Source organism: Megascapheus bottae, chromosome 15 (assembly GCF_031878675.1).
Source record: "Megascapheus bottae isolate mThoBot1 chromosome 15, mThoBot2.hap1, whole genome shotgun sequence".
In the NCBI taxonomy this organism is placed as follows: Eukaryota; Metazoa; Chordata; class Mammalia; order Rodentia; family Geomyidae; genus Megascapheus; species Megascapheus bottae.
Window position 1 is genome coordinate 44,723,265 of NC_143523.1, and position 23,908 is coordinate 44,747,172.

Consider the following 23,908-nt stretch of genomic DNA (forward strand, 5'->3'; position numbering starts at 1 on the left):
TTCCTCCCAGCACACAGGGGGGCCCTCCTTACACTCCCAGGCATGTGCACACACACACACACACACACACACACACACACACCATTCTCAATGCACCAAAGGGCATCAGAGGTCCAAGTCCAGGTGAGAAATTCTCCATTAAGGAATGGTTTTGAGGGAGGAGGCTGGAAAAAACAACAAATATGCAACCAAAGCCACGGGGCATGTTGATATCTGGGCAAGAAGACCTTGCACCTGATCAGGGGCTTTGGGGGCACAGTGAGGGGTGGCCTCCCCATTTTGTCCCCTCTGACTGAATCATTAGACTTCTCTTCCACACTACAAGGCTTAGGACAGCTGTTCTCCTAGGGCAGCCCTTGGGATACTCGGGGGCAGAGAGAGCCCCAGGGGTAGGGGACAGCCCAGGGCACCCCTGACAGTTTGTTTACTTTTAGAGGGTTTGGGGACTGGCCTGGGCAGGAGGGGGGCATTTAGTTAGGAGGCCAAGGGAGAGATGGGCATGTACCTACTGCACCTGGTCCTCAGGTTCCCGGAACCTGAGGTGAACGGGGGTGGGGCCAGAAGCTGGGTGTAAAAAGGGGGGAAAGCTTGGGCAACTGGATAAATCCTCACAGAGATCCCTGTCTCTGCCCAGCTCCCCCTTGGCCACGTTGGTCTTGCTGGCTTGGGTTAGGAGTTTGGGTATTTTGTCTTCTGGTTCTTGGGCGTTCCTTCAGCACAGTGTCCTCATCTGAACCTGGGGAGGTGAGGTCGCACCAAGCAGGCCCAACTTTGAGAGGCTCCAGTATTAGGCAACTTCCAACCTCCCCCCACCCAACCTTGGACCTTTACAGAAGCAAGAGGGTGAGATGCAGGACTGGCTGAGGCGGAAGGGGTACCCAGGGTATTAGAGGGGGGCTGTGGAACTCTGTATGTGCATGTGCGTGCGTGCGTGCGTGCGTGCGTGCGTGCGTGCGTGCGTGCGTGTGTGTGTGTGTGTATGTGTATGTAATGCAAAGGAAAAATTAGAAGGAGGCTGAGAGGGCTTTGGGTGTGACTGCCAGGGGCACTGTCGATCAAGAACATGTTTGTCAGCTCATCATTCGCTCTCACACACACAACACACACAAACACACTCATCCATCCTAGCCATACATGCGACACATGAGCCATGCACTCATGCACACATCCAGTTGGCCCCGCTGGAGGCAAGGTCCTTCCTGCTAATTTCCGGATCCATTTGCTAAGCTGCCTGCTGCCGTCTAGGTTTCTGCTTGCCTGTTTCCCTGGCCGTTGGCACCCTGGCCTGCCACGGCTTCAGGAGGCCATCTACCAAATGTAGCCTCCGTCGTCCACCTCGCCCACCTCGCCCTCTTCCTCCTCGGCCTCCTCGCCTGCATCCTCTGTCTCCTTTTCCTCTTCATCCTCCCAGCCGACACCACTCCCAAAGTCCCCTGAGAAACCCACGATGTCATCTGTGAGGGGAACAAAGCAAGGATGGGTACAGATCCGACTGGCCACCTCTCACCCCCTCAGATTGGGGTGGGGGCGGGCACAGGCCCTCATAGGCCCAGTTCCTCAGGAGGCCTGGCCACCCCAGAACTTACCACAGTCGGGGTTCCCATGAGTACGGGTTCCTGTTAGTTCCAGCCCCAGCTGGTCCACACACCAGCAATCACCACTGCTCTGGTCACACTGCATCTTGCGGTAGTAGCCGTCCTCATCACAGCTCGGGATGAAGATGCCTGCGTGGGACAGGACCCCTCCAGGTCAGAGCCAGAGTCCCAGAGCCTTGCATGTGAACAGCCCCAGGTCCAGCCAGCCTGGTATTGACCAGCCACAACCCCAGATGCTCAGGCTTTCTCCTTCTAGCCCTTCTGATTGGTCAAGAAACCCACTGCCTTAAACCTGCTCCCAAAGCCATCATTCTCCATCCCCGTCCCCCTTCCCCTTTGGCCTGGCTGACCTAACCTTCCCTTCCCAGCCCTTCTGAATCAGACACACAGTGGTCCTCAGTACCTGTTCACTGTTCCTCTCCTGTCAGCCCATCAGCTACCTTCAGAGAGATGGGCTGGGGGTGTGGGGGAGAAGCATACACAGGTAATCAGGTCACAGGGTGGGAAACCTGAGTGCTTCTTGGCAGACATGCAATTCACACTGCCCCCCAGAGGCCACTGGGCCTACAGTTAGCCCAGCAAATGCTGCTTCCCATGCTGGCTTTTAAGCGTCTAGCATTATCCACCCAGCCTGATGTGAGCCACTCTCAAAAAGCTACAAGGCCTCCTGTGACTTGCCTCTCAGACTTCTGTCCTCTTAACTGTTATCTCCCTCCAGCTGCTTCTGAGAACCTCACACTTTCCCCTGCCCTTGACTCTGAACTTGTCTGCTTCATTCTCCTTCCTTGGGTCTTCTCTGAGACACCAGACTCCGACAGCTTCCATCCACATGCTGGGTCTCAGCTGACAGTGCTGTCTTTCTGGATATGTCAGTTTGTATGTTGGGTGTTTCCCAAGCCAGGCTGGTAGAGGGCCTCTCGGGGAGTATTCGTTTTGACCTGGGGTGGGCTTGTTTTGTTTCTTGGAGGTATTTGAGGGTGTTTGTTTAGAATCTGGTGAGCATCCCCACCAGGAGTGGAGCCTCACATCTGCTGAGTTGACATGAATGGACAGCTCTCAGCTCTCTCAGCCTCCCAGCCCCCCCCCCCTCCCCGCCCCAGCCTGGATTCTCAGGTAATGAATGCTTAAAACACTTACTGAGGGAGCAACCCACAAATGTTTTCCTCAGTCATTCCGGGCAGGGCTTCCCCTGGGCTGCATCACGCCCCTCTCCTCAGGGATGCTCAGCAAAGTCCCTGCCTCCCTGTCTGCACAGCGCCCCCTCACCTGGCTTCTTCTTGGCAGCCTCCTGGATCTGGATGCGCTCCAGCTCTGCCAAGCAGGGGGGCTCTGTGGGGAGAGAGGAGCCTCAGGGCTGATAGGCATAGGGATCCTCCCAAAGCTTGGAGCCTTGGCAGGACCTATGCAAAATGAAAGACTCTGGGGCCACCCTGGGGTGGCAGTAGTCCCTCTAAGGTCCCCATTCCCTTAATGAAGTTTTGTAGGATGAAAATATCCAGTCTTTAATTGTGGGAAGCCATGATGGCTGTGGGATGGGCCGAGGATCCGAGACCCGGGGTCTCGGAGGTGTTGGAGATGGAATACTTTAGAAAGGCCTCCAGGAGTGCATTAGCTTCAAGGCCCACACAATCCGAGCAGGTAAGTGCTGGCTTCTCTGGACTCTAGAACAGAGGCCCTGAGAGAGAGCAGGGAATAGGTGGGCTGGGAAGGTCCTGGGTCCAAGCAAATTCCCAACAGAGCCTGCAGCTGGGGGAAAGTGGGCCAGAGGCTGGGGCCACACTCACTCTCCCTCCAGAAACAGAAGCACCATTCGGCGGTGGACACTCGGCCATCCTTGTAGGTGTCACAGGAGTTGAAGAAGGGACGGATGCAGACTTCATACTTGTCCAAGTTGATGGCGGCTAGCTCCATCTGGTCCAGGAAAAGGTCAGCACTGGTATCCAGCTTGGAGAACATCCAGCCAATGGAGTCCTTGCAGCTGGCCCCCAGGCTCTTGTCCAGCCCTGGGAAGACGATCAGAGGTTAGCCATATTCTCTCATCGGTCCCACCATCCTTCCTGCTCATCCGCTTTCTCAGCCCTTGCCCCTCTCTCTGTTCAGGGTCAGAGTAGCCCAGAGTCTAAACTTGGGGTTGAGAAATTCAAATATAGCCCCAAATCCTTCCTTTCCTGAAACCCAGGAATGATTTTGAGCGATTAAACCACTCAAATTCTGGTTTTGAGCCAGACACCAATGCCTGGCTCACACCTGTAATCCTAGCTACTCAGAAGGATGAGATCTGAGGATCCAATTCAAAGCTAGCCCAGACAGACAAATCTGAGAAACTCTTTTTTTTAAAGCAGGCCTAATGGGTTTAATAAGTTTACCTCTTCTATTTCTGAGAGACTCTTATCTCCAATTATCCAGCAAAATCAAACAAGCCAGATGCCCGTAGCTCATGCCTGTAATCCTAGCTATTCAGGAGGCTGAGATCTGAGGATTGAGGTTCAAAGCCAGATTGGGTACTAACATCTGTGAGACTCTTATCTTCAATTAACCATCAGAAAACCAGAAGTGGTGCTGTGGCTCAAGGGGCAAGCCATTAGCCTTGAGCTGAAGGGCTCAGGGTCAATGCCCAGGCCCAGAGTTCAAGTCCCAAGACCAACCGACCAAAAGAACCCAAACAAACCAGAAATGGAGGAGTGGCTCAAGTGGTAGAGCAAAAAGGCTAAGGGAGAGTCCAAGGCCCTCAGTTCAAGCCCCAGTCAGGGCCAAAAAAAAAAATGGTTTTCAAAGCTCATCAGAATTTTCAGTGCTAGGAATCAAACTCGGGGCCTCATGCATTCTAGGGGAGTGCTGTACCACTATATCACATCTGCAATGCTTTACTTGCTCTTAGCAAGTAAAAACATTTGAGGACTGGCAGAACTTCCTTCATGGAGATTAAGAAGTCCTTCTTAGCCTGGTACCTGTGCCTCATGCCTATAATCCTACCTACTCTGGGATGAGATCTAATGATGGGCATTCAACCCTTTCTCCAGGAGTTAAGCATTTCTGGGGCCCATTTCACAGATTCAAGGTGGGGCAGGGAGAAACACAGGTTGTCCCCTCTCCTCTCTTCCTCCCCACAAGTAGAACACCAGCTCTGTTACCAGCCGGGCTGCCAGCACCACTGGCTGAGCCATTCTGCTTGGAGTTCTCATGAAGGAGCTGGAACCAGTCCCGCAGCCGATCCCCCAGGTCAGCCAGGTCCTGACCCGTGCAAGTCTCTGCAGTGGGAGGAACAAAGGGGAATGTGGGTTGAATGTAGTGTGAAATGGCTGGCCCAGAAAGCCGCAGGGGAGGGAAGTGGGAAATCAGGGGCTTCCTCTCCCGGCCTCTCCTGGCTTCCTCCTCCCCATCACTTCTGAGTACTGAAAGCACAACCAGGCTCTGGCTCTGGCTCTGACTGGCCCCAGCCTCCAGCTCCATGTGAACTAGAGCCCCTGAGCCCACAGGTGCCCCAGGCCTTTCGGGTAGTCCTTTCCTCAGTGCAAGCCTGGTACTATCCTAGAACTCTGAAGGAGGTGCCCAGCAGCCGTGGCAGGGCCTGCCATCCACACTGGTTACCTGGCTTGCCATCCGCGGTGGAGGTGGTCTGCTCTGTGGGGCAGGGGCAGGGGCCCTCGCACCTCACGGCCAGCTGCTTGCTGCTCAGACACGCCTGCTGCTCCAGCTTACACTGCACAAGAAAAGCCAGGCTGGATGATGTGGGGGGGTCACCATGGATTCTGTACCTAGGACCCTCTCAGACTTCCCACCACAGCTGGCACATCTGCCTTCCCAGTGAATGGCAGGGAAGGGCCTTCCTGTCACCTCTGCTGACCAAGGGTGCCCAGTGGTGAGGGACAACAGGCCCAGGAACGGGGCCATAGGAGCAGGTCTAGCTATGGAAGACTTGTCATGAGCCCCACCCTGCACCAGCCGCCACCCTTCATCCCACCCCCACTCCCCTGTTTTGGCTCTTATGGTTTGTCCTGCTCTTTGCCACAGTCCCTTAACCCCTCAAGGCTCTTGGGCCTTCCTTTATGGTCTTCTCACAGCCTCATCCGTGGGCTCATCCAGTGTTCTCTGAACAGCCATCCTCCTGGACTTCCTTTTGCTTTTATTTTTTGGTTTGGGGGCTTGAACTCAGGGCCTGGTCACTGCCCCTGAGCTCTTTTGCTCAAGACTAGTGCTCTACCACTTTGAGCCACAGTACCACTTGTGGTTTTCTGGTAGTCAGTTGGAAATATGAGTCTCATAAACTTTTCTGCCTGAGCTGGCTTCAAACGAAAATCCTCGTATCTCAGCCTCCTAAGTAGCTAGGATTATAAGAATGAGCCAGCAGTGCTCAGCTTCCCTTTGACTTTCTAAGTCTCTGCCCCACACTGGCTGTAGCCAGTTTCTAAGAGAGGCTGTTGTTCTTTGCAGGTAAGGTGACCTTCCTGATTCTATCTGCTCTCCGAGGTGGCCCTACAGCCAAGTACGTCACAGTGGCTCTTCACAATGCTATCTCCTCTGTCTCCAACAGACAACTCTGTGAGAGAGGATTGTGTTTTTCTTGTTTCTCATACTCATGAGAGAAGATTGAGGAGTCCTGGTACCGGGCCCAGGGCCACAGGACTGGGTGGAAGCCAGACCAATTCAAGACTCTTGCCTCCTGCATAGCATGACCTTGACAGACAGCTTCCTGCCCACACCCTGCTAGAGACAAGAACTCTCCTCTTTCCACTCCTTCATGCCCTTCCCGCCTCCCTTGCTGAGCAGCCTCTGACCTTGGCCTCCTCTTGCTCCTTTCTCCTCCCTGCTCCCCTGACTGGTTTCCTCAGGAACTTCAATCCATACCACAGCTGGTGACTCCTATGTCTGCAGCCCCAAAAGGGCTTCTTTTCCCCCTAGACCCAACCTTTGCTGGCCCAAGAGTCAGTGCCTACCAAACAGCATGAAGTCCCAACTTCTAGCTGTTCACAGAAGCATTCATAATCACACCTGTGTTTCTGTGCTGCTCTGAAGTCGATGAAATGCTTTTAAAAATATAATTTCATTTCACCCTCACATAACCCCTATAAAATGGGAATCTGTTCCCCTGATCCACCGTCTTCCCCACCTGAACTTCTCGTGGGGGATTATGCCTTCTTGCCCAGAGTGTCCCCTGCTGGCTGGTGAACGCCATGCCCCTGTGTGGAAGTTGTCTATCCTCTCTTCACTCTGAGCAACTAGAAGGCAGAGCAGCTTCCTTCCAGAGGACTCATACATGGTAATTTCCTGAGGCCCCTGCCTCACTCTATTATACTTACCACATGTCTCTTCCCATTCCTTCCCCAAGCCTGTTCCCTGCCCAAGGTCAAGGGCAGAGTCTGGCTCCATCAGGTCTCCCTAGCCAGGACTACTACTAAAGTCCTTCCTATGTGCTGCACTGAATGTACTGCCCAGACTGTTTGGCTTATATTATAGGTATAATGGGAATGGGGGGAGGGAAACTCTGGGAGGCCTCAACTGAGCTATCCTTCTATTTCCTATGTCCTTAGACACATCCTCCACCCACCCTGGGGCCAAAGTCTCCTTACCACCGAGCTGTAAGTATGGCCATCAGAGCCACAGACTGAAGCAAGCTGGGCCATGTGACAGGGCTTGCAGATGGAGTCTTTGTTTCCATGGAGTTTCACGGTGGGCTGCTTGATCCTATGGAAGGGGTGGGGAGAATAAGGAGGCCAAATGAGACAGGGATAGGAGAGCCATTCCAATACAAATCTGACCAGCAATTTCTAGCAGACCTGCCTCTACTTCTGTCCACCTTCATCCTGTCCCTGGCCAGACCCTCCACAGGACACAGACCCCAGCTTGGCCTTCAGCAGCAAAGCCTTCAGAGGAGCAAAGACACTTATGTGGAAAATCACTCCAAATCAGAGACTGCAAACCATTGGCCACAGGCCATATCCGCTCCATTGATCTGTTCTGTCTGACCACTCTCTGCCTGAACTACCCTCCCTGACTTGCCGATTTTTTTTTTTGGTGGGTCATGGGGCTTGAACTCAGCCTGGGTGCTGTCCATGAGCTCTTCAGCTCAAGGCTACTGCCCTACCCTTGAGTCAAGCTCCACTTCCCATTTTCCAGAGGTTAATTGGAGATAAGCGTCTCAGGTCCTTTTGTTCCAGGTTGGCTTTGGACCATGATCCTCAGATCTCAGCCTCCTGAGTAGCTAGGATTACAGGCCTGAGCCACTGCGCCTGGATTCATCAACATTTTCAAAATGGAGAGTTTGCATGAAAACCTTGGTTCCTAGCCTTCTGTAGAAAAACAAGATGAAACCAGGTTCTGTATTACCATATAGCCCTAATGGGCCAGTTCCCAAAGCACCTGACCCCATCTTACCTGGACTGTGCCACCTAGAATGCCAAGCACCAAATTCATGAATGTCATTCTTTGCTAGGCCCTGCAGGAGCCTAAGATTGCAACCCCAAATCTGGGCTTCTAAGATTCAAGAGAAATGAAAGGGAAGAAGAATCTTTTGCAGAGATCTTGGAGTCAGGTACAGTCATTTGTGTATGTGGGTATATGTGCCAATACTGGGGCTTGAACTCTGGACCAGAGTATTAACCCTCAGCTTTTTCACTCAAGGCTGGTGCTTTTGAGCCCAACTTCATTTCCAGGTTTTTGGTGGTTAAATGGAGTTAAGAGTCTCATTGACTTTCCTGCCTTGCCTGGCTTTGAACAGATATCCTCTGATCTCAGTTTTCTGAGTAGCTACTAGCATTTGCCAGGTAACATCTTGTCCTTGGACAAAGGCCTGTTCAAATGCCCTCAACCTCTTCTTCCTCTGTGAGCTCAGCAGCTACCTCTGTCTCTCTGTCTCTCTGTCTCTGCCAGTACGTGGGCTTGAACTCAAGGCCTGGGCACTATCCTTGGGCTTTCTCAAGGCTATCATTCTACCCCACTTGAGCCAGAGCACCACTTCTGGCCTTTTCTGTGTATGTGGTACTGAGGAATCGATCCCAGAGCTTCATGCATGCTAGGCAAGCACTCTACCACTAGGCCATGCTCCTACAACCTCTTTGTTGTTGGTGTTGGTATTGGGGTTGGTGGTTGTGGGGCTTGAACTTGGGGCTTGGGTGCTGTCCCTGAGCTCTTTAGCTTAAGACTATTGCTCTACCACTTGAGCCACAGTGCCACTTTGTTTTTTGGTGGTTAATTGGAGATAAGAGTCTCAAGGACTTTGGTGCCCAGGCTGGCTTTGAACTATGATCCTCAGATCTCAGCCTCCTGAGTAGCTAGGATTATAGGCGTGAGCCCAGCTGTAACTACAGCTTTGAATGAAGTCACTGCATGCCAGAACTAGAAGGAACCTCAACTTATCTAGTCCAACTCAACTGCTTTAGACACACAGTCAGGCCCAGAAAGAAGCTTGGTAATCGCTGCCTAGGAATGTGGCTTCCTTCCTCTTTGCTCTCTCTATAATGACTCACTTTACTGAAAGCCAGATATCATATTGTGAAGATACTCCATCCTTCCTCCCTCCCTCCCTCCCTTCTCTCTCTCTCTCTCTCTCTCTCTCTCTCTCTCTCTCTCTCTCTCTCTCTCTCTCTCTCTCTCTCTCTCTCTCTCTCTCTCTCTCCACCCCCCACTCTCTCATGTGTATTAGTCTTAGGACCTAAACTCAGGGCTTGGGCACTGTCCCTTAACTTTCTTACTCAATGCTAGCACTCCAGTACTTGAGCTATAGCTCCACTTGGAGCTTTTGGGTGGTTAATTAGAGATAAGAGTCTCATTGACTCCTCTGCCTGGGCTGTCTTCATGTCTTCAAACCATAGTCCTCACATCTCAGTCTCCTAAGTTGTCACCAGCAGGAGAAGTTCAGCAGCTAGGAACTGAGGGCTCCAATCCACAGCTGTAACAACCTGGACATGGACTCTCTAGTCTGCAGTCAAGTTTTCAGACACTTCCAACGTTGTGATTACAACCTGTGACAGATCCGAAGCCAGAACCACCTACCAGAAGCCTTCCTGGACTTCCGCTCCTCAGACACTGGGGAGATGACGTACTCTGTTGCTTTAAGCCTTGTATTGGATAATATACTCTGCAGCAATAGCAGTCTAACGCTGTATTGATCAGGTCAACATAGCGTTTGCCCTCTGACTATCCCCAGGTCTCTGCCCCACACTCCTCACCTGTGCTCCAGCTTCTTCCGGCTGATGCACATGGCTCGCTGGTAGCCCTGGGCAATGCACACCTTGTGGCGGCTGCACTTCACCTTCTGGCAGGGATCCTTGGTGGTATCCAGGGCTTTGGGAACACGAGGCAGGACCCTGGTCACCTAGGGGCACTCAGGAGCTCCTTCCTTCCAGAAGCCCTTGGTAACCAGAGCTCCTGCCTCTAAGTCCCATCTCCCACTCCCATAGGGCCTGGATGATCAGGAAACACCAGGCCAAGGGCAGGATGTGACTGCTGGCTCCATGTCTTCTTGGTGTTAGTTTCTTCCTCCCTGCCCCCCACCCAACATGGAGGGCAGGAGAGACATGCTACCTTCATCTCCTTGCTGATTATCCTCCCAGCTCTTGATGTAGTCATCCTAGACACAGACAGAGGGGGACAGGGGAAAGAGAAGGGCCGAGTCACAACCCAGAGCCAAGGCTTAACTGCAGGGCCCAGGACAGGAGAAGCCCGGGCCATTACTTCTCTACACAAATAACTTCTGTCCACCCTGACCTGCCAGCTTCCTCTCCAACACCTTGATCTCCTAACCCCCAATGTCTAGAACCTTTCACAGCCTTTCCCCACCCACCCTGGGGGGCAGGGGAAGAGAAATCAGGGTGAGGCCATAGACCACAGGTCTATACAGTGCTTACCTCTACCTCCTGGAGATCAGACAGCAGCAGGCCACCAAAAATGAGCAAGGGGAGAAAAGCAGAGAGAGGGGACTTCAGTGTGAAGCCTACCCTAGGGCCTCCCTGCCCTCATGTGGCACAATGGCCTTTCATTGATCCTTAGGGACTCCAGCTAGAGGCCGGTTCTTCTACAGCTCATCACAGATGTAAGGCCAGCCTGGGAATGGTAGGGTGGGGCCCATAGCTTTGAAGACAGCACACTCTAGCCCAGCCCAACCCCAGGCCAGATGTGAGAGGGCCCCTACGACCTGGGAACAGTGTTTCTCACGCTGGTGCCCTGGGTGTTCCCAGAAATGAGGTGCCCTCTCTCCCACCAGGGACCCTTCCTGATCAGGTCCCCCTCTGACACCTGAGCAGAGGAAGGGCCCTCTCCAAGCTGCAGGAGGACTGATGATTTGGGGGCAAAACTTCCTTTCTTTCTTCGGAAGTCAGCTGGTACACCAATGGCTTACCTTACCTTCTCAGTGAGAGAAACCCCAAAAGGCTCTCCAAGATCACTTGGGCCATCCCCTCCCTACCTTTCAAGTAGACAAGCCCCTGCCCACCCACCCAACAAAGCCCAGAGATAGAAAATAACCAGGCTCAGGCCCAACTGTCACAAAGCCAGGCCTCTCGTACCCAGCAGAGACTTTGCTGTTTGTTCCCACTGAGGCAGCTATACTTAACAGGTGTGAACGTGAGTATATGTTATGTGCACACATGTATGTGGGGACAGGCCCAGGTACCCACATGCATGCCCATGGGTGTGCACACACATCCCTTCAAGTGGGGATATGGACACATGCACACGCAGCACGTGAATACAGGGACGCTTGGGTGTAGTTCACAACGACAGATGGTTTTTAATCCAGAAATGAAGTAACAAAACCCACTTCTGTGAGCAGCCTCCAGTTTTCACACTGGCTCAGACTTCCTGCCTCTTCACTGGGAGAGAGGGCAACAAGAGATGGAATAGGAGAGGAGGAAGGAGGGCAAGAGAAGGCAGAGTCCTCTTGGAGGGGGTCCTCTCTCCATTTGTGCTGGCTTGTCTACCCCTCCCATTCTCTCAGTCTTCTTCCTGGCTCTCTATCTCTATCTCCCACATTTGGCCTTTCCCTCCCCCTTGGCTCTGACCGCACTCAACTTCTAGATCATGTCCAAACAGCCAAATGTCTTGAAGAACTGGAACGCAGGAGCAAGCAAGAAGAAGGCTGCAGGGTGGCATTCTGGGAGAATCTGCACTCTTCAGCCCAATGCCCAGAGCTGAACTCTCAGGATCCCTGAGGTACCTCCATATGGGGCACGATGCCCCCATTTTCTGAGACCAAAGGAAGCCAGTCCAGATCTAGATCTTGTCTTTTCTCCAGGAACACTTAAGGAGAAAGGAGAAAGGGGTTGTGTATCTGATGATGGAAAGCAGAGATTGGGAAAGGCCTTGTGGCTGAAGTCAGGATTACAGGGTTGGGGCAAAAGTTGATGCTACCCTCCATCATGCTGGGATCTCTCCATCTGCCCCCACCCTTCCCTAAGGAAGGGAAGGGATGAAGTTATAAGGTAGCAGGGAGAGTGGGGAGGGACCAGGGTTATCTAGCAAGACCCTGTAATCCCAAAGAAGATGGAAATGGCTGAGTACCAAAAGACAGGTGTGGATCCATTTCCCTGGGCTGCCCTGATGTGTGGTTTATAGCCTACACGCCCCTCTGGGGCAGGTACAATGGGGAGGGGAAGGCCCTGGGGCCTTCCTTCCAGGCACCTCTGGACCTAGGGTGCCTTCTAGGGGCCTTTAAATCTGCTTATCGCCACACTTCGGTCACCGGTGGCTTCTGGTCACCCGTGGCTTCTTCCTGCAGCCTCCCCAGGGCTCTGCACCAACTAGACTCTCAAAGGTCAAGACCAAAGACTTCTGACTTTCTAGTTAAGGGTGGGGGGAGGGGGCACTGTGGAACTTCTAAGAACCCAGAAGCAGCAAGAGAAACCTCCTCCCAGACTCAGAGTGACAGGGTCTGTGTCTCCACGTTCATTGTCAGGCCCAGTAGGTGGGAACAGGGATGTTTGAGGCAGGATGTTTCTGTCCTCTGCCATCACTGCCACCTCCCTGAGGTGCTGGGATGGTGAGAGCTGGGTGGTTCTGGATCCTGGGACTTGCACTCTCAGGTCAGTAGAAACAGCCAGACAGAGGAGGAAGAGAGGAGGCCCTGGAGTTGCCCAGGATACTGGCTTTCCTGGCCAACTTGTACACAGCACCTATCCTCGTGCACTGTTCAGTGAAGCCCTCCATAAGTCAAAGCTGTATGGCAGCAAGATACCAGAGTCAGATGGAGAAAATGGAGGAGAAAGGTGAAAGATGGGGAGTCCTGGAAAAGTGAAGAGAGAGGCCATTACAGGGGCAGCAAAGTCCAGCAGTGGGTGGGGGTGGGGTGGGAGGAAAGAGGAGTGGCAGTGAGGACATCCTGTGGGCCATATGGGAATGGCTCATCTAAGCTGAAGCTAGGGACACATTAGGGTCCTTTGAGGTCAGATGAGGCTGGCACCATCCATAAGCTGGAAAAGGTGTCTGTTAGAAAGTGAGAATGATGCCTTTTCCTTCGGCAGTCTCTATTTATGGCACCCAAGTGGACTCATTAGCAGTTGGGAGAAATGGCCCAACAAGGACGCCCAGGTTTTCTGGGGGAACAGGGCACCTGACTGCTTTTACTCTGGGTCCTCTGTGATCCACTCACCTGACAGATGGGTATTTGGGGAGCCCATCACCAAAGCCCTGAGCCTACAATCAGGCCAGAAGAGAAATGGGTTAGGACCCCGAGTTCTAAGCTAACAGAGAATCACAGAGCAAATACATGAGAAAAAAAGAAAAAAACCCATCTGGACTTTATGAATACTTGTATTAAATCTTTCTTCCTGTCTTCCTTTTTTGTTGTTATTATAAATAGGATCTTACTATATAGCCAAGTTTGGCCTTGAACTCTGGATCCTCTTCTCGTATCCTCCCAAGTGCTGGGATTACAGGTATGTAATGCCACACTTAATTCTTAATGTTTTTTTAAAGTAAGTCCTCTAGAAGTATCTTTTTAAGTCAACATCACCAAAAGATAATCGTTTTATTTTGCTTTTAAGAAAACTGCAGCACAGAAAGACAAAACAACTAGCTAGAGGGTCACAAGACAGATGAAGAGCTCAGCCAGGCCTCCTGTCCTCCTCCCTACTCTACTTGTGTTAAGGTCTCTCTGCTTTATACAGGAGCATCATCTTGCCCCAGAAGGAGAGTGGTGCTCAGGAGAATGAGAACCAGAAGTCTGCTCTAACCCAACTCCTCATGTACACTCAGTCAAGTCTCCTCCCTCCTCACCCCTCCCACAGACTCGACTTTTAAACCTCCCCATGCCTATGTGCTGTCTGATGCCACTGATCTCCCCGGGCAAGCGCTGACCAAGCTTCTCACTGCTTCCAAGTGGGCAGCCCTGAGTAAGGCCAGCACTCAAGCCCAAGATCCAGCCATGCCTGGCTGCCTAGCCCGGCATCCACCACAGATGGTTCAGCCTGTGAGGTCCTTGCACAGCCTGTAAGACTCCTTCCAGATTCTTCTCTGTTCACAATACGTCAACACCCAGCATCTTTTCCTAACCCCATCCACGCCTGGTCATCCTCCAGGCTGAGTGGGCCTTGTTACTCTGGTGACACCTAGAGACGGTACTGCTTCTGGTTCCTACTGTCTCATTTACATGGCCAAGTCCTTGAAGGCAGAGACACCTGTGTGTGTGTGTGTGTGTGTGTGTGTGTGTGTCTGTCTGTCTGTCTGTCTGTGCGTGTGCTCGCCTGCCTAACACCTAGTACATAGTAAAAGTACTACTAACAATAGCTAATGTCTTTATAAGTACCCTGAGGGAGGTATTGTACTAAGTACTTTCCACTTACTGGCTTGTTTTCTCTTTACAGCAACCCCAAGAGAATCTTACTACTATCATCCCATCCCTGTTTCTCAAGTCATAAAATTGATGGCTCAGAGATGTTAAGTGATTCATGAAGAGTTGCATGGCAGAATCCCTAACCAGCACTCCATAAATGTTAGCAGAGAGAGAAAGTCCCAGGGACAGTTCCTCCTGCCACATCAACTCTACTTCTGCCCCTGTGTAGGGAATCTCACAGCCAAGAGAGGAAGGACTGGTGGTAAAGGAGAAAGAGGGGGCCTCTTTCCTCTAGGCTCTTTCCAGAAATCTCGTTACCACCCCTGGTTGGGAGTTTGGAGCTAACCCATCTTCTGCTTTGATCTCTGCAGCTCAGCTTGGTTGCTATGGAAACAGGCCCACTGCGCCAAGCTGGGGGAGAGATAGAGTGCGCAGGCCTAGTGGGTTTAGGGGCACATGCTGTGTTTCTGAAGCTGTTTACTTCCTGTCATTTTAATTAGCACCCGAATCATCCATTCACTTCATAGCTCAAATGAACCCAATCTCTCCCAGCTACCCCACCTACAGGAGGCAAGAAATGTGTCAGGGCACAGATCAAAGGAAGAGCAGCCCCGCAATGCCCTGACCCGGGTAAGGCCACCCTGGCAGATCTCCATTTGCCTCGGAAGCTGTGTTGGGTGGACTAAGCTTTCAGCCCCCCAGGATAGAGTCAGGGTGCTGGGTTCCAGCTTCACCTTGCTCCAGGTAGACTCAACTTCCTTGTTTATAAAATGAAAAGGGTGCCTGGGTGTCACACCTGAGAGAACATTCTGCAAACTAAGAAGCTCCACATTCCAAGTCACAAGCCAGGACCACTGAGTCCCGAGCTTTTGGGAACACTGGAAGAGAGTGCAGGGGCAGGGGTGGCCTCAGCGTCACAGGGGCCTCAAAGATTTAAGTTCTCTCAAGGAGAACAGTCACCCAGTGCACATGGCTAGAAAGAAGTTCATATCGGGACTTTAATAAACCACAGCTTTTATAATCATGCTATGACCTTTTTTTTCTTTTCTTTTAAAGCTTAGGAAGTTGAAAGGGGGGAGGAAACCGGACATGGGCCAAGCCTCACCCAAGTTCTGAGAGGCCCCATACCTGGCATTGTTTTCCCCTCATTTCTGAGGCCTTGGAGCCTGTGCAGAAGCCCAGGCCCTTGGAGAAGGCCCAGGGGCAGGGGAACTCCAGTTAAGAGTCCTCCCACCTTTCACAGAATTACCAGGAATGGAGCCAGGAGGGGTGAACTGGGGCCACCTAGGGCTCTTCTCAGTTGAGAAGGAGAACCCATCAGTTGTCCGTGCAGAAGGAACCCCGCCTCTCCTTCCCTTGGAGGTAGAAGTGTACTTATCATCACCCTCTGCATACCAGGAGCTGGGCCAGGGCTCAGGTATGCCCTCGTTAACGTCCTCTTGACTCCAGTGCCATCTGGGTCACTGGTTGAGTTCTGCACCCCATACAGAACAGAGATGAGAAGGGGCCTGGGGCTCCCTTTTCCTTATGTAGTGTGTGTGTGTGTGTGTGTGTGTGTGTGTGTGTGTGTGTGTGTGGTGGGGGTGGGGAGGATCAGGAGTTCAATCCAATGATCTCTGAGAGAACATGGGCATATGTGGTAGATAGACATTAGACTGAGAGGAGATGGGGTCCGTGAAGCCTGCCCCTTTGGGGGCTCTTTCTTCATGGTACAAGGGAGGGCTGAAGGCTGAGGGTTTGTGAGGCTCCATGCTTCTGCTTCCCTAGCTCTTCCATTTTGAGAACACCGAGAAGGGTGACTGGGAGCCTGAACAACTCCACACTCCTCGTGTCCTCTGACCTATGCCAAGGAAGACAAAGGGCAAGAGGCAGGAGGTTGCAATTCAGGAAGCTCTAAGCCACGCCTGGCCTGCCTCTGTACTAAGGACAATGTTGACCCTTTTCCCAGGAGAGTAGGATGAAGCAGGATGCTCTGCCTTGGGGATGATATTCTCCATCCGGGGCCCTGGGAGTACTCACTCTTGGATCTGATGAGTGTCTGGCCTACTTTGTAAGCAGATTAAGTAGAGGGAACTCTGACTTCTCTAGTCCCGGGAGAAAGGGGGCGGTTGCTATGCCCAGACCCAGATCTTCGGGCACAGGGGCCTGCCTGCAGGACACTCATTCACTCCCTTATTCTACAATGGGAACACTGGAATTCTAGATGTTTTTGTCCTGCCTTTTAGGGAACGAAAAGAAAATTCCCCTCACCAAATAGTCATCTCAGCACTGCATCTTCCCCATGCACATTTCTGAAATCACAGTGCTGCTCCTTGGTAAGGAGATGAGGGGCTTAGAGGATGATGGAATGGGATCCATTCTGGGGATCTTTTTTTCCCCCAGTATTTATTTGCCATCCTGGGGATTGAACAAGTGCCTGAGCACTGTCCTTGGACTTTCTCAAGGCTAGAGCTCTGCCACTTTAGCCACAGCACCACTTCTGGCTTTTTTCTATGTTTGTGGTACTGAGGAATGGAACCTGGGTCTTTGTGCATGCTAGGCAAGCACCCTACCACTAGGCCAAATGCCCAGCCCCCATTCTGGGGATCTTATTAGGGGCTCGGGTACCCTATGTAGTGGATGGGAAGGCACTATCCTCAGACACAGCAAGTAAGGGCTCTGATCACTCAACAATGGAGAAATCTCTCTCTCTCTCTCTCTCTCTCTCTCTCTCTCTCTCTCTCTCTCTCTCTCTCTCTCTGTCTCTCTCTCTCTCTCTCTCACACACACACACACACACACACACACACACACACACACTCAAACCTACAGTATAAGCACTTTTGTGTACCAAAATGGGTCTGTGGCCAAGAACTCCCCCTCCCCCCCAAAGAGGCTAAAACTCACAGAATGCTGGCTATGCCCCTGGGAGTTGGAGGATGGTTCATCTCAAGGATTGCTGCTGGGTGTAGGTCTGCTCACCAAGGCTGGACACACTGAAATTTATAGCCATGCCTAGATCTGTACCCACATCATCTATGCAAGCAGAAATTGTATTACAGCTGCCCATCTGTGTTACCATCTCTTAGATTCATCCCCAATGAGATATATTAGGTGAGGCCCTTGGGAAGGGATTAAATTTAGGGGAGATCTTTTTTTTTTTTTTGTAGGTCATGAAACTTGAACTCTGGACTCGGGTGTTGTCCCTGAGCTCTTCAGCTCAAGGCTCCAGCTCTGCCCCTAGAGCCACAGTGCCACTTTTGGTTTTCTGGTGATTAATTGAAAATAAGAGTCTCATGGGCTTTTTAGTGCCTGAGCTGGCTTTGAACCATGATCATCAGATCTCAGCCTCCTGAGTAGCTAGGATTACAGGCATGAGCCGCCGTGCCCTGGGGAGATCTTGATAGAGAATCCTTGATGGAATCTATGTCTTTAGAAGAGGAAGAGGCTAGATCTCAGAACTAGTCCCTTTATCAATCCAAGTCTTGCTGCCTGGCCTATGGGGGGCGAGGGGCACAAGGGGCAGTAAAGGGCTCTTATGCAACCTCCTGGAGTCAAAAAATGCTCAAGGGTTCTTTGGATTGTTTTCTTTAGTCTTCTTATATCAGTGGGAATCTAAGACTCAGAAAAGCCATCTGGTTGGCCTGAGGTTGTACAGCGAGTCTGCCCTCTCATTGGATGGAAGCAGAGAACTTTCCCTGTGCCCCGGGGGCGGGGGGGGGGGGGCTCTCACACATCTCAGATACCTCTCCATTCCCTCTGACTTCGAGAAGACCAAAGGAACACACTGCAGCCCCTCTAGACATTGAGGTACTCCTGTCTCCCTTATCCCAGGCTCTTTGTACTGCTGGGGCTTCAAGAGTCTGCCACCAGGCTCCCCTGCTTTGGAGATGCCCATCCCCAGGGAGGAGAGGGGTTTGAAACCGGATGGGAGAGGAAGCCCTCTCCAAGCTCCAGCTATGGAGTCCCCACTGACCCACTTTTGGGTTCTTTTTTGCAGCCACCTTTCCACATAAGCGTCTGCATAGTTCATCCCACATCCACACTGGTTTACGTGTGTGGAGTAGGGAGATGGGAAGGGGTCATCAAAGAGGCCCTTGTGATTTTTACTTGTTATAGGCCTATTTGTATTCATATAAAACATGACAATCATATGGAGCCAGCAGAGGATAATAACCCCTGGGGTAGCCCCCAGGATCACCCTGAAGTCCCTGGCATACATGTCTCAGATGTACAGCCGCATGCAGACAGCAGTTCCAGGATTGAAGCTCTCCCCCTGGTGGTTTTCTTTCTTTCTCTTTCTTTCTTTCTTTCTTTCTTTCTTTCTTTCTTTTTTTTTTTTTTTTGCCAGTTCTGGGGCTTGAACTCAGGGCCTGAGCACTGTCCTTGGGCTTTCTCAAGGCTAGTGCTTCACCACTTGAGCCATAGCACCACTTCTGTCTTTTTCTATGTATATGGTACTGAGGAATTGAACCTGGGTCTTCGTGCATGCTAGCTAAGCACTCTACCACTGGGCCACACACCCCCTCCCCCTCCTGGTGGTCTTCTATGAAGGATAGTGCAGCTGTCATGGATAACCTCCAGCCTCATACAAAATGCCTCCATAGTGAAGCCAAGGCTCGGAGGGCTTAATGGGATGTACTTAGCATCCTATGGATGGAATCTAGATCCAGGCTGAGCTTCCCTGGCCCTGCATTCCTTGTAATACAGGAGGGGAGAGAATTGCCTTTTGGTTATTGATAAACTGGGCTGGGGAACAGGTTGGTGGCAGGCTGCCAAAGACACTGGTGCTTTGGCCCCTTTCCAGTGAGGTACTGGAAAGGGGGTACTGGTTCTATCTGGGACAGCCTTGAAGACTGATAGGCCATAATCCAGGAGGAGAGTTTGCTCTTCCTTCCCACATTCACTAAAGATAAGGCCTAGCATGCCTCTGAAAAAAAACAAAACTAAACTAAAACTAAATTCTCATGCCCTGGCTTCAAATCCTAGCTCTGGAAAGCCAATGATATAGCTCAGTAGCAGAGTGCTTGCCTAGTGCACACAAAGCTCTGGGTTCTGCAAAAGCCAGCCTCCAAACAAGACAAAATGAATCCAAGTTCTGATACTTGATCCTTAGGTAAGCTACTTAATTTCTCTGGGTCTTAGTTTCTTTGATCATAAAATGGGCAGATTGTAAAGGTCAGTAACTGTCTCATAGGTTGTTGAAAAGCACAAGAAATCTGTGGGAGTAGAAGGGCTCACAACCAAGATCAATTCCACATGGATTACCTGTGTGCCTCTGGGTGTGCCTCTAGGCTAGACACTCACAAATATAATTATAACTTAATGGAAGTGGAGTGCAAAGGAGAAAAGAGCCAAGGAAAACAGCACTTCCTAATCAGGTTCCTTGGAGCCTCCTCTGAAGATGCTGTGTAATTGGCCATCTTCTCTCAAGTGTCTTGTGTGCTTTGTTCCAGAGATGGCAGCAAAGTCCTGCCCAGTTCTTCAGGAAGCCAGTTCTGAGATATGGGGCATTGGGGAGTAGGATTCAAAAAAGCCTGAGACTTCCTAGGGCAGGCCGCAGCTGGCCTTGCAGCCAAGAAGCCAGATCCAGCCCACAACTTCCCATCCCCACCAACATGAATCTCCTCCCTGGCAACAGAGCACTGGGCATTAGAAAAGATCTATCAGGCACAGGATATGAGAGCCCTGTGCCTACTGGAGGGGAGGATTACTTAACTGGCAAGTCCTGCCTCTCTGATAATCCTGCTCAGAGAAGCAAGCAAGCTAAGCCACATCCCTCCTAAACCCTCTGACCATTTCCTCATGGAGCAATGCCCTAAGTCTGCTGCCTTGACTCTTTTCTTCTGATCCCTCCAACACGAATCCCCTTCTCATCTTCCCCATTCAGTTCTGCCAATTATTCAATGAGACATTCTCTCACCACACTACTGACTGCCACAGTCCTACCCCTTCTTCTTACTTCCTTCTCATCCTGGCAAATTGGAGGCCCTGTGCCATCTTGTGCCTGGTTATGAACGAGGTTCAAGGTGGGCTTGGCAATCCCTTAGGGGTTCAAAAGAAATTCCTTTGTCTCTTGTGAGGGTCCAGGCTTTTCATGTCGTCAAAGAAGTGGGCCTGATGGAAAATCATCTGTCTGTACAGACGATGCTACCGTGCCTGACAAGAAGGTCTTCAGTACTTAGGGCAAGAAGCAGACCCTCTACTGGCAAAGGAAGGATGAGAAGTAACTGTAGAGCTGGCAGAGTGCCTGGGTACATTGAGCACTGCACAACCACAGGGGGCGCCATTCACTTTGTGACACTGCTAGAATTATGCAATACAGTGGGTGCGAGTTTACAGCCTCTTTTTGACTGTCTACAGAATCCACCAACAGAATCCCATGGCCAGGCCCTCTTGCCTAGTCTTTGTCCCACTTCTTCCCCTAGCTCTGTCCTCCCACAGTCAAGATGTCCTTTTACAGGGAATCTGCCATTCCAGAGCCTGAAGCATCCTTTTCCTCCACCCCACCCCCAATTAACACATGCTCTAAAAGCTTTCCAGGAACCCTACAAGGGCAGGTTCTGCAGAATTTCAAACCTGATACCCCTTTTCCCTCCTGATGGTAGGAGCTGGCACTAACACAGAGACAGGTGGGCAGCTCTGATCTAGGGTCAAGTAGTCAGTCATGTATTCTCACCTACCAGGGTGGTTTCTGAAAGCCGGTGGAGGAAAGAAGATGGAAAGAATCAGATTTTTAAATCTTTACTGTTCTGATTAAGCATTTCTTTTCTCTCTGACCTTCACTAGTCCATTTCCGTGGATCTAACAGCCAGCGAGTCAGAGGGAGGCCTGGACCAGTGACACATGGATTTCTTCCGGAAGGGCCAGCCTGCCGCCGCCCCCTCACTGCTGGGCTGCAGCCCTGCAGCCCAGGCAGCGGCGGGAGACTGCGCTAATCTGGCTTGGGCCTGCAGGTGCCTGGGGAAGGCCTTGATGGGAGCCTGGGTCCCTTGGTGGGACCAGCTCTGAGAAGGTGGGGGGCAAAGATGGAGATTTTTAAAAAGGCCCTTTCTGTGGTCCTAAGCCACTCAGCCTGGCAACCTGGCTGCATGCATGCTCCTTCCCTCTGGGAATTACAACCTGCGAGTTTGATTCTAGGGAAAAAGCAGAGACTTTTCTCACCATAACACGATGTTCCCCAAAGACTCGTGGGGCTGTGTTCCAGTAGAGAGTGTGTTTTAGACAAATTTTTAAGGAACTTGTGGATGTTTGTGGCTGAAGAGCAAGTGAGAATGGTGGAGGGGTTATGGTACTGCGTGTCTGATGAAGGAATCTGGGGAACCCAGAGTAAGGCCTCAGGTTGCAGGGTGGCTATCTGGGGTTCAGGGCGGAGGCCAGGCACAAGCCAGATCGGAGGTGCTGCGTCTCCCCAGTACATCCGGCCCCTCCCCGCCCTGCTCCCGCCCCCCCCCCCCCAGCCTCCCGGGAGCTCTGGGCCCAGCCTGGCCCTCCCTTCTCAGCAGCAGCCCACCCTCGCCACCCCCAGGCCCGGAGGCGGAGCGGCCCTGCTGATCTACAGGTGCGGTAAACAGCGCTGCGGCTCCCGCTGGCAGCCGCCTCCCAGCCTTCCTGCCCCCCCCCCCCAAGTTCCGCCCAAGGTTAAACCGGGCTTTGGGCTGGTGTCTGGCTGGGACCCCCAGACCCAGCTCCTAGGACCCAGGGGCTAGGGATTTCTCCCTTCGGCTGTGCGTTCTGCCCTCGCCCCGAAACACCCCCTCCTCTCCCAGGTTGATCCTGGGCCAGGAGACCCCCAGACCGGGCTCACCTGAAGGTTGGTCTCTGGTATTTTCATCGCCATCGCCTCCCCCTCCCCATAATGGACACGCCTTCCACCGGCTTCCCTTATGATGGCTGCTAGGAACCCCCAACTCAAAGCCCGGGTGCTTACACCCCTGCTCCTCCCGTCCTCCTCCCTCCCAAAGGGCGAGACGACAGGGCCCGACGCGAGAAGGCGCTCCCTTCCCCGCCGGCCCCACCCAGACCCGCGCCCCGTGCGTGGAGCCCCGCAGCACACACCCGGCTGGGACCAGGTCTGGGGCGGCCCGCAGGAAGGGGGGGGCAGGTCGGGGCCCCGCGGCAGCCAGGACTGGGGTCCCCAAGCTGCAGGGAGAGCCTGTGGCGAGCGCACGCGCCCCAGGAGCGCCCCTCGCCCCGCACTCACCCGGGCCGGCACGGGACTGGGGGAGGGGTATCCCCAAAATAGTGGGGAGGGGGCTTGGGCACACAGGGAGGGGAGGTAGCACTGGGCTGGGACTCTCCGGGCGTTGTTTACTCCAGTCGCAATTGTCCTGCTGAGACGCGCGGCAGGGGCTCCCCACTCCCCCAGCCACGCGCGGGGTCTCTGCGTCCCCCCCCCACACACCCCGGCCCGACCCCGGCCCTGGGCGCCCTTCCGACTCACATCTCGGAAGCGGTTCCAGTGCTTGATCTTGCCGCTGTACTGCGAGATGGACGACAGCCATTGCTCATCCTCCATGAAATTGCCGGGGGTCTCGCCTTCCTTGGGCCCCTTGGCGTCGCCCTCGGCCAGGGCGGCCGCCGCGAGGAGCAGCAGCAGCGGCAGCGCCAGGCGCCCGCAGCCCGGGGCGCGCATGGTGGTCGGGGTCGGATCGGGGGTATTGACTCCTGCCCGGGTGGAACGCCCTTGTGCCCTTCCCTCCACCCGGCCGCCGCTGGTGGCCGGTGGCGAAGCGAGCGCGGCTGCGGTCCTCGGCCCTCCTCCTGCGGTCTGACTCTGGTGACTGACGGAGGGTGGGTCGCGGCTGAAATGTGACCTGGTTAGGAGATGCACTTGTCTGAAAAAGCCCAGTGCTGGCCGCGGCGGGGGGGTGGGGGTGGAATCAGAGAGGCTGCGCCAGCAGGGGCTGTGTCTGTAACTGTAGCATCGGCATCACGTTTGACATCATCATACCTGGCTTAAAAAAAAAAAAAAAGGAGGGGGTAGATTTCAAAGCGGAACACTGGATCAGAGCGCCCCAGCAGCCAGCCGCAGCCCAGCGCAGCCCAGCCCCGAGCTCAGGGGACTGAAGATCAAGTAAGCAGAATCCTGAGCTGCCGCCCGGCGCTCTCTCCAGGGGTGGATAGAGACCAGGCTGGAAGAAAACGCAAAAACTCTGGTTACAAAAACACCAGGCTCAGGTGTCTAAAAGGGAATCTGGCCAGTTTCGTTCTCCCCTTGCTTCTCTGCCCCCACCCCCACCCCTGTCCCTCCCTTCCTCCCCAAGGGGCCCCGGAGCCACAACCCTGACAGCTGGCTTCCCGGGAGTTATGGTTCTACCGTAATGGGTGGCTTCCTTAAGACAAAAGCCATATAACAACTGGCTGCCTCCGAACTATTGCTCCCCAGCCCGGCATGCTCTTTTCAAGGCAAGGCCTGAGCACCGACTGAATGGCTGGTGAAACCGAGGCAGATGTCCTCCTCCCCAAGCAGCCGTTTAGGGGCTGTCACCCCTTTTGTTAGCTCTTCCTAGGACAACCCTAAAAGGCTATCATGTCTGGTCATTTCATCTGCCTTGAGGCTGCAAATCTG

General features: G+C 52.9%; 1 protein-coding gene across 1 annotated transcript; it reads right to left on the bottom strand.

Moving 5' to 3' along the window:
• Positions 1–995: 995 nt before the first annotated feature.
• On the bottom strand, positions 996–23,401 carry Spock2 (SPARC (osteonectin), cwcv and kazal like domains proteoglycan 2). Its single transcript, XM_090346505.1, has 11 exons — positions 22,781–23,401; positions 10,439–10,447; positions 10,116–10,161; positions 9,761–9,875; positions 7,163–7,277; positions 5,184–5,295; positions 4,727–4,843; positions 3,380–3,598; positions 2,862–2,924; positions 1,587–1,724; positions 996–1,454 (listed from the first exon to the last, which is right to left on the bottom strand). The coding sequence occupies exons 1-11, from the start codon at positions 22,970–22,972 to the stop codon at positions 1,309–1,311; spliced, it is 1,272 nt and encodes a 423-aa protein (XP_090202631.1). The 5' UTR covers positions 22,973–23,401; the 3' UTR covers positions 996–1,308.
• Between the last annotated feature and the right edge of the window lie 507 nt (positions 23,402–23,908).